Genomic DNA, 10,996 nt, shown 5'->3' on the forward strand with positions numbered 1-10,996 from the left:
AAGTATTGAAAAGGACAAATGCAAAATTTACAGAGAAGGAAAGAGATTAAAAAAAATCCAGAGACCAACATTAAAAGGGTGAGACTATTTAAACAGATAACCAGCTGCTAATGACCAAATCAGTTTGTTTTCTTTCTGTTTCATTTCAGAAGGGATTATGGAAGAAATGGAAGAAAGAACATTATAAGAGCCAGCCAAATCACCCCTGTGTAATTGGAGAGAATTGGTGAGTTTTACCACCTCTTTACTTGGTGTGGTATTTATACATCTAGTAGAAGGACTCTTAATTTATGACAATTATTTTAATCTCTCTTCAGTCTCAGGACTCAGTATATTTTTTCATTGTGTTGCTTTCTACAAAGGCACCCTCAACACCACAAATACATACACCCTCCAAGGTTCTTCAAAATGTCCAGGATTATGACTTGTCACCTTTTAGATTTTGCCACAGCACCTGTTCCTTCTTTCTAGTCATCAAAAAGCCATTGGGATTGAGAGGGATTTAGACCATTACTTCCCTCTGCCTAGCACAGTGCCTGCTAGGCATTCACAAATGTTTGTGGAATGAATGTTGAATATGATACAATCTTTCAAAGAAAGAATGAGTCTCTTCTACTGGCAGATGGTCATTCAGTCTTTGCTTGTTTGTGTAAGCAACAGAGTCCTCATTACCACCAGAGAAAGCCTATCTTTCTGGTGCTCTGAAAATCAGCATACATATTAGATTTGGGCTGTTCTGGAGAAGAAATGGAAGAGTACAGCTGAAGCATGAGAGCTCTGCTCCCCTTCGGCTTCCCAATCCAGTGCCACTCACTGGGACGTAACTCTGTGTACAGATTGTGTAAACCTGTAACCTATGGGGGAAGCGCTGTTGAGTGCTTTCTCTGTATGCAGGGAAGAAGACACCATTTGGTTCTCCACCTTTAAAAACCTCAGAGCAACTTTTTTTCTCAGAGGTTTCTTTCCTGTTTTGGTTGGCAACCAAGTAGATAAGATCATAATATACTATGAAGAATCAAATCTTAAAAAAAAAAATACTATGATAAACTCCAAAGAACAAAATCTTAAAAATAAAAACTAAGTACAATGTACTGAAAGAGATTTAGGAGTTAATCTACCTCAGCTCTCTAGAGGCAACTGCCGAGTAGTGGAAAAATCTAAGGGCAGGAGACTTGGGACAGAATTCTGATCTGCCATGCGAAGGTAGGGCGAGCCATAAAGTATCTCTGAAACTTAACCATATTCCATTTTATTAGAGAAATAAAGCTGTCATACTTCAGTGTGTTCCAAGAGCTTCTACCTTGTCTCTTCTTTAGGGTTTAAGCCCCTGGCATTCAGTTGACACAGCCAAGGAGTTCCCTCCTACAAGATCCCTCTAAGCAAGATTTTGGCAGCTCGGGGGCACCTGGGTGGCTCAGTCAGTTAAGTGTCCAACTTCGGTTCAGGTCATGATCTCACGGTTCATGAGTTTGAGCCCTGCATTGGGCTCTGTGCTGACAGTGCAGAGCCTAGAGCCTGCTTCGGATTCTGTGTCTCCCTCTTTCTCTCTGCCCCTCCCTGCTCATGCTCTTTCTATCAAAAATAAATTAACATTTAAAAAAAAAAGATTTTGGTAGCTCAAGATCAAATCCATTTGAGGCTGAAATGGTGATGGTCTAGTAAGATGAAAACTCAGGTTCCTCTCAGCGAAAGGAGCCTTCTCTAAGCATGTCTTTGCCAAGGTCTGAGCCTGCAGTCCTGAAATAGCAGTCAGATGGAAACAGAGAGAAAAGACTTGGGGTGTCTGTGAGGAAATGGCAGAGATGACGAGGCCGAAATTAAGGAGTTAGGAGGCAAAGGATTCAACTCTGCTGCTCATCACGTTGGATCCCCAGCAAATCACTATGCTCTTCAGAGCAGTGATTTCAAAAAGGGGCAAGTTGTTACTATCTACTTTGTGAAGCTGCTGTGGGCATTGCCCAGCCCTTGAGTGAAAGGTACGAGGAAAGAGCAAAGGGCAGAAAGGCACAGATTTTCAATGTCCTTTAGTCTTTCATGAAGAATCCCAGTGTACACAATACACATTAATGTACACACTATTGATGTCCAGTGGGGATTCTGATCCTTTTAGTTCAATTGTCCCTTTGTTGATAAGGTTTCTACTGACTTCTTTAAAAACCTGGGCAATGATTTTAATGCACAGATCAACTTCCCCCTAAATTTTGAGACTTTTCATGTTTATTATGTGCAATGTTGCTTTTTAAAAGTATTTTTTCGTCAATTGATTCAACAAGTATTTAGTGAGTTCCTCTTTTGTGCCAGGTACTTTGCTATGTGGATACAAAAATGAATGAGATATTTCCCTCCCTTCAAGGGGTGCATAGTTGTAACTTCTTGTTCTTTAAAGACCCCTTGATGTTTATTGGTTCAATCTCTTCTACGTAGCACGACACAGTGGTTGAGAGTGTAGGCCTTGAAAGGTTCAAATCCCATTTCAACCAACTGCTAACCGAGTGACCATGAGTGAATTACTTAACCCTGCAAACATTACGGAAAGCAGTTTGGCAACACTATTTTGAGTCATAATCTTTAAGCTAGCAAATTCGTTTCTTTTTTTAAAAACGTTTTTGTTAATATTTATTTATTTTTGAAAGACAGAGTGGGGGGAGGGCCAGAATGAGGGAGATTTGGAGTAGGCTCCACACAGCGAACACAGAGCCCAACATGGGGCTTGAACTCATGAACTGTGAGATCATGACCTGAGCTAAAATCAAGAGTTGGCTGCTTAACCAACTAAGTTACCCGTGTACCCCAGTAAGTTCATTTCTAATGATCAATTCCTAAAGGACTAAGTTAAAATATTGGAGAGGTTATAATCACTCAAAAGTATTTATTGAACTAATACGATGTCCTATATAATTTTCCAGATACTTAGGATACTTCATTGAACAAAACATACAAAAGTTCCTGCCCTCATGGAGTTGACATTCTAGGAGCAGGAGATGGACAATAAGGAACAAGAGACTAATTAAGTAGATCATTCATATAGTATGTTAGAAGTTGATCAATGCTTTCAAAAAATAAAAAAGTAGATCAGGGTAAATGGGATCAGGCATGCTGGGGATTCTGGGTGAGTTCCAGTTTTCTGTAGGGTCATCAGCATAAGCCTTAGTGAGAAGGTGATATTTGAGGAAAGGCACTAAGGGAATGGGAGAATTGACTATGGGATCTAGGGGAAGAGGTTCCCAGCTGAGGAAGCAACCAGTGCAAAGGCTATCAGGTGGGAATGTGCTCCAAGCGTTTGAGGAATAGCAAGGAGTCCATGTAATTGGAGCTGAGTGAATGAAGGGGAGAGTGGTAGTAGATAAGGTCAGAGAGGTATCATTTAGGTTTCTTTGTGGGTTTCCACACTTCTCTTTCTAATATCCCATCAAATCTCTGTAATTCTAGGAAAGACTCCATGACAAATCAGTGTTGGCCTAAGAAAGAAGTACAACCATCATAACTTCCTTGTTGTGTGGAGGTTTTGGCCCAGGGCTTGTATAGAAGGGATGCCTGAAAACAATTATTCCCACCACTGTACTTCTTGTTAAAGGTTGCATGTACCCCTAAAAGGACCTGTTATCATGTCAGAGGAAGTAGACATTCTTCTCTAATTTTCTTTGGTGTTCATAGAATGTGGGCACTTTACTCCCACCTTATCTCTGTGATTAATTTCTCAACACTCCATTTATTAAGAAACTAGTCTTTTGATCTATTAGTAGACTAAACGATGAAAGCCCTGGGGACACCTGGATGGGTCAGTTAGTGGAGCATGTGGCTCTTGATGTCAGGGTCATGAGTTCAAGCCCCACATCGGGCATGGAGCCCACTTAAAAAAAAAGTAAATGATGAAAGCTTTGAATTAGAAATAAAAGTTTACCTCAAGCCTTAAATCTTGATACATTCAACAGATAAAAAAGCTCTTTTTTTTCAAGAAATTTTCTTTTTAAAAAATCCCACTACTAAGTCGATAAAAGACACATTTAAAAACTAATTTTCATTTGACCTCAATAATTTGAATTCAGTATTTTCTACTTGACATCTTTAGTTTGCAAGCCGTGAGTCCTTTTTTCTACACTTGAAAGTCCCCATCTGCCAAATTATTCATGGATCAGTCCATCTGTGAGTTTACTGGATTATTCAGGGAATGAGTGAAATTTGGTGGGCTTATAGCAAATGAGCACTGCACAGGTATCACTCATAACATCTCTGTGTGTACATTTCTTTTCTTCAGGTTTATTGGGCCATTACAATGTGCCTCACTTGTCCACATTGTTTCTTATGCTTCCTAAGCCCTCCAGACTTTTTCCCTCTTCCTTTTGGGAATGGGAAAAAGAGAAGAAAAGAGATATGACACAATAGACCAGCATGATGGTGGGCAAGGAGTGGGAAAGGCTTGAGAGGAGTAGAGAAAGACATATTGAGAAGGTTGAAAGAGGTCCTCTGCTTCTTTTCAGAAGGAGAAAAGAATGGAATCTTTAAAAATCAGGAGAGTGCTAAATCTCCTACTTCCAGTAGGCACTGTATACTTTTTCTTTTCAAAGTTAATTATTATTACTTATGACTATTATTTTTAATATACTTATTAGTTTTAATCACATATGTTTTTGTTTTTATGGACCCTTTAGGTCAGAAACTGCCTAGCATTTCTTGAGGGGCTCTGTCGTTTTGGAGCGTGGAAGTCTTAGTCCCATGGCTCAACATCGTGTGGGTTGGGTTTTGGTATCTCATTCATTGTTGAGCACAAGTTTTGGGTATGTAGCAGTAAACAAGGCAGATCTAGTCCTTGCCCTCAAGGGGTTTATATTTGGAAAGGCAGACGATAAACAGAGATGTAAATAATTCAGGTGATTTCAGGTATTTATAAGTGCTACAAAGGAGATGCACTAGGAGACTGTGTAATTAGAGAGTGTTCTTTTAGGTATAAGCATCAGGAGAGCCTCCACATGGGAGTGATATTTGAGATAAGACCTTATTAATGAATAATAAGGGTGCCTGGCTGGCTCAGTCAGTGGAACATGTGACTCTTGATCTGGAGGTGGTGAGTTCAAGCCCCACATTGGATGTAAAGATTACTAAAAAATAAATAGATAAACAAACTTAAAATGAGACAGAAAAAGCCATGAGGGAAGAATGTTCTTTGGGTACAGATCCTGCTGGGGCATTCACTAAATAGTGTTTGATTGATCAGTGACTCCTCACTTTCTTTCATCAACTTTTTTGTGGTCTTTGTTTTAGGTTGTGTAAACACATGACCTACATTTTCTCTGGTCTTTTTGGGATATTTTCTCACAGATATTGGTAGGTATCAGTGAAAAGAATGGACTTTTTATATATACATTTTAAGTGCCAGGCAATATGTAGTAACACTTTTGTAACAGTTCTGTGAAATAGGTTCATAATTTGAGTTTGCACAAATGAGAAAATTGAAGCTCAGGGAGGCTAAGTAATTTTTCTAAAGAGACTTAATCCCAGAGTTAAAACCTCAACCCACCTCTTTTTATTTACTTAACTTTTAAAAAAGATTTTATTTTATTTATTAAAAATTTTTTTTTACGTTTTATTTATTTTTGAGACAGAAAGGGACAGAGCATGAACAGGGGAGGGTCAGAGAGAGAGGAAGACACAGAATCTGAAACAGGCTCCAGGCTCTAAGCTGTCAGCACAGAGCCTGATGTGGGACTTGAACCCACAGGCTGTGAGATCATGACTCAAGCCGAAGTCGGACGCTCAACTGACTGAGCCACCTAGGTGCCCCAGATTTTATTTTTAAGTAATCTCCACACCTAACATGGGGCTTGAATTCACAACCCTGAGATCAGGAGTCACAAGCTCTACCAACTGAGCCATCCAGGGACCCCATTATCCCACCTTTAAAAAAAAAAAACAGAGCAAAAACTCTTTTTCCCAGCACAGTGTAGATTCCTCTGGTCTGAAAATGTAGCAGCTACCATCTGTTGCCCCTGGAAACAGACTAAGGCCATCAAGGGAATTATCCTGGCTTTGCGAATTTCAGCCAATCCCAAGATTCAGTGCCTCTCATTAGATTCTTCTAAAGTAAAATGTACCTATGAGCTTCAATTTTTAACGACCATTTTCTGTGCTACAGAGCCCCTAATGAAGCTAAAGATTCTTCCCATCTCCTTGCTTCTCTTTTAGTCTTTTCAACAGGAGACCTGTATATTTGCTACATCTAATCATGTATAAGAGATGCACCTAGTTCCTATTTTATAGCTCAGAAAACTGAGGTTTAGGGAGGTGAAGGCCAAAGGTCACAGTTATTTGAATTCGTTGAATGTGCTGTTGTGACAAGCCTCTTTCCTCTTTTTCCTAGCGGAAAGCAGAATAGCTCTTGGTTCTCTGCTGCTAGGGCATTGCTGACCAGGAGTTTATGGGAAAGATCCTCCCCATTTTAAGAATACTGTCTTAGAAGACACATAACCAGATTATAAACTCTTAGACGTGGAGAAGGAAAAATGTGCTCATGATCCCATGAAGTGAGCATTTTCATTTCTTTTCCTTTTTTCCCAGACACATGCTTTTATCACTTTGCTTTTCAACAAAGTAATCCGTGCTTATTACACAAACCTAAACAGTTATAGAGTATAATATAAAAATTAATAAAATCTTACTATTCCTTTCAATTTGATACTTCCACAAGTAACTAATGTTAAAATAACTGTGTATTCTTCCACACCTATTTTCTATTCTTTTAAGAATAAATACACACACACATAATTCATGAATATGTAAGTGTATGTGTGTGTGTGTGTATATACGTTTGAGCCTATGCACGCACACACACACATCCCTTGATTCCCTCCCTCTGTTCCTTTGTTTGCTCCTTCTTTCCTTTTTCTCTCCCTTCCTCCTTCTCTCCCTCCCTCCCTCCCTCCCTCCCCTCCTGGTTCATATTATATTCATAATGCACCCATTTTACTTAAAAATATATTGTTGACATACCTTGAAGTTAATAGTTTGTGATCTCGGTTATATGTTGGAAATGCCAAAGAGCTTTAAAAGTACTGACAGGTCCAACCCTTAAAAAGCCTGCGTTAATTGTCTCAGGTGAGGCCTGTGCAGCAAAATTCAAGCTCCACCCCCCTCCTCCTCCACCCGCCTCAGGTGGTTCTAACGTATGGCCATATCGACAACCACCGCTTTAAGTCAGTGTGCTCAATGCAACTCATTCTTTCTTTTTAATGGCTAGATAATATTCCAAATTGTGGCTGTACTAAAATTTATTTACTTATATCTCTGTTAATAAATATTCAATTTGTTTCCAGTTCCTTGTTTTGCTAAAAATGCTTCAATTAACATTTATCCTTAATTACTTATTCCTTTATTTCTATGAAATACAATCCTAGCAGTGGGCTTCTTGGTTAGAGGTATGGCATTTAGAATTTTGATAGGTACTGGCAGGTCATTTTCCAAAAAGGTCTTGATAATATCTACTTCTAATAGCAGTCTATAGCATACTCACCTTCTTATTCCTTTGCCAATCTGAAGAGAGACAGAAAACATTTTTTTAACTCACTGCTGAAGTTGAGTATTTTCTTATTCATACTTATTTGTCATTTGCATTTCTCTTTCTGTGATGTGCCCTTTCATACTTTTTGCCCATATTTAATTGTCATTTGTTCTTTCTTGTCATATTTTAAGAGCTCTTTAAATAATAGGAATATTATCCTTTTTTGGTCATATATGTTACAATATTTTCTTCTAATCTACTCTTTGAATTTTGATAATTTATATGGCACTAGTATATTTTAGCAAAAAAAATATTTTTAAGTAGGCTTCACATCCAGTGTGGAGCCCAACACAGGGCTTGAACTCATGATCCTGAGATTAAGACCTGAACTGAGATCAAGAGATGGATGCTTAACCGACTGAGCTACCCAGGTGCCCTGTGGCCTGACACTCATATGAGAGAACACACACACACACACACACACACACACACACACACACACACTGAAGCAAGGGAGAGGAAGGGAGAGAGGGAGAGAGAATCTTAAATAGGCTCCCTGCCAGGCAGCTTGGGGTTTGATCTCATGACTGTTAGATCATGACCTGAACCAAAATCAAGAGGCGGATGCTTAACCGACTGAGCCACCCAGGCTGTATATACTTTAAACTGTTGAGAATGCATAAACAAATTTTATCTCATGTCTTATTCTTCATAATATTTCAAAATTTTTCATATTGGCAATCTGTTGTTACTACCATTCTTAATGGCTGCGTGTAATTCTATTCAACTTCCACTCTATTCATTTAAGCTTCAAAAAAAAAAAAATCCAGTGACTGTTATTTTAAATAATGCTGTAATTAATATTTTCTTGAATTTAGCTTTTTTGACAGTTTGGATGCTTAGGAGACTCCTACAAGTGAAGTAGTTGGGTCAAGAATATAAATATTTTTTATGGTTGTGGTAATTATTTCCTAAACTCTGTTACAGTTTTTGGCTGGCCAATCAATATAGAAAATTAGGGGCAAAATAGCTTTAGTATTTATACAACAATATCTCCTAGAGGACAAATCATATTACAGAATTAAAAAAATTAAGTTTCTTAAGTCATTTTTTAGCTTTATGGTGAAGGAAGAATTATACTTTTTTCCAGGTTATCTAAGAAGGTAGGTTCAGTTCAAATAAAAGTGTTTTTTTTCGAACACCTGCTGTGTGCAAGAAGCTGTACCAAGTGCCGCAAAGGATAATTCTTATGTAGTTATTGCTTTTTTAAGAAAATTTCAATTTAATGGGGGAACAGAAACAAATGTATTATTTTCTTTTCTTTTACAGTTCAGTACCATCAAATAGGTATGAAAGAGAAGAGATAGGATTTAGTTGTATGTATCAGCAAAGTTTTCTTAAAGGAGGAGGTAGCATGGCCGAAGCGTAATAACCTGCTTGCCTGGAGAGATGAATACATAGGGGGAAAAAGGAGGATCCCAGACTGGAAAAATAAATAGGTAGCAGACTGTTGCAGGCTTTGCATGTACATTTAATTTGATATGAAGGGGGAAATGGTGAACGATTTTAGTTGGGAGTCGTATTTTGGAAGATTAATTTGGCATTATCTGTGGATTAGACTGAAATGGAAAAAGCCAGCTAACTACTGGCTAAGCATTTTGGGCAACTTGTTTATTCCTGTAAGGTTCATTTATCTCATCTGCAAGCCAGAAACAATAATGCCTATGCCATGGTGCAGTTGTGATTAAATAGAATGGTGTACATAAAGTGCCCGGAATGACTCCTGATATATCATGGGTATATTGTAACAATTGCTTTTAAGTTGGTCTTATATTTTATATGCCTTGATAATAAATAAACAACTCATATGGGAATGTAGTCACTTCAATTAATTCTACTTGTATACTATTAAAGCTAAATTAGCTTTCATGTCTTTTTTTTTTCCCTTGCAAGGTCCTTTTGAAACTCATTGGATGGATGCTCTAAATCAAACAAGAGTGACTGAATTTGTCTTCTTGGGACTCACTGATAAGTGGGTGCTGGAGATACTATTTTTTCTGGCATTCTCCATCACATATGTATTAACCCTTTTGGGAAACACTCTCATTATAGTTACTATAGTCTTTACTCCACGCCTCCATACCCCCATGTATTTCTTCCTGAGCAATCTGTCCTTTATTGACATCTGCCACTCATCTGTCACTGTGCCCAAGATGCTAGAGGGCTTGCTTTTAGAGATAAAGACTATTTCCTTTGATAATTGCATTGCACAGCTCTTCTTCCTACATCTGTTTGCTTGTGGTGAGATCTTTCTGCTGACCATTATGGCTTATGATCGTTATGTAGCCATCTGTGCTCCATTGCACTATTCTAATGTGATGAACATGAGGGTCTGTGTACAGCTTGTCTTTGCTCTCTGGTTGGGGGCTACTGTCCACTCTCTGGTGCAGACCTTCTTGACCATTCGTCTACCTTACTGTGGCCCCAACATTATTGATAGCTACTTCTGCGATGTGCCCCCTGTCATCAAGCTGGCTTGCACAGATACATACCTCACGGGAATGCTAATTGTGTCTAATAGTGGAACCATCTCCCTCACCTGTTTCCTGGCTTTGGTCACCTCTTACACGGTCATCCTGGTTTCTCTTAGAAAACAGTCAGCTGAAGGGCGCCGGAAAGCCCTGTCTACCTGCTCAGCCCACTTCATGGTGGTTGCCTTCTTTTTCGGACCATGTATCTTCATCTACACTCGGCCAGACACTAGCTTCTCCATTGACAAGGTGGTATCTGTCTTCTACACGGTGGTCACTCCTTTGCTGAATCCTCTCATTTACACCTTGAGAAATGAGGAGGTAAAAAGTGCCATGAAGCATCTCAGACAGAGAGGTTTTTTCATGAAGTCAGGTACATGATGGGTTTGGAATTACAAATATAATTATGGCCATATCTTTAACAGTAAAAGTAAAGAACAAAATTAATAGGTAAAATGACACGTTGGAGTGGCTAGGTGGCTCAATCAGTTAAGCATTGGACTCTTGGTTTCGGCTCAGATTATGATCTCACAGTCGTGGGTTGAGCCCCACATTGGGCTCTGCTCTGGCAGTGCAGAGCCTGATTGGGATTTTCTCTCTCTACCTCTGTCTCTGCCCCCCCCTCAAATAAATAAATAAACAAACAGCAACAACAACAAAAAAGAAAGTGTCAAAGTTTTATGATGATAGCTTTAAAAAATAAATAAAATGGCACAGAGAAGGGCAGACTTCTGTATTAAAGAGAAGGATTTATTAACTATTACTTATATAAAGGAAAAGATGATGGTGGAACAGGTAAGGAAAAAGAATCTGGAAAAGTTCCAAGAAGGCTTCTGATTTCACTAGTAAAAGAACACAAGTTGGGGCATGGATTCAGTTTCAGGAACAAGTACAGTAGTGAGAGAACACATTTTCTTGATTTGTGGATTCTGTGGGCTATTGCCTCTGGGAAGCAATATATATCACACCTATG

The 10,996-nt window shown here is 38.8% G+C and overlaps 1 protein-coding gene across 1 annotated transcript; it reads left to right on the forward strand.

Annotated features, from left to right (window-relative positions):
• The first annotated feature begins 9,271 nt into the window (after positions 1-9,271).
• OR4E2 (olfactory receptor family 4 subfamily E member 2) lies at positions 9,272-10,493 on the forward strand. Its single transcript, XM_040476601.1, has one exon. It carries the CDS (start codon positions 9,421-9,423, stop codon positions 10,402-10,404), a length of 984 nt encoding a protein of 327 aa, XP_040332535.1. The 5' UTR covers positions 9,272-9,420; the 3' UTR covers positions 10,405-10,493.
• Positions 10,494-10,996: the final 503 nt, after the last annotated feature.

This window comes from Herpailurus yagouaroundi, unplaced genomic scaffold (genome assembly GCF_014898765.1).
Source record: "Herpailurus yagouaroundi ecotype Mexico unplaced genomic scaffold, PumYag 141, whole genome shotgun sequence".
In the NCBI taxonomy this organism is placed as follows: domain Eukaryota; kingdom Metazoa; phylum Chordata; class Mammalia; order Carnivora; family Felidae; genus Herpailurus; species Herpailurus yagouaroundi.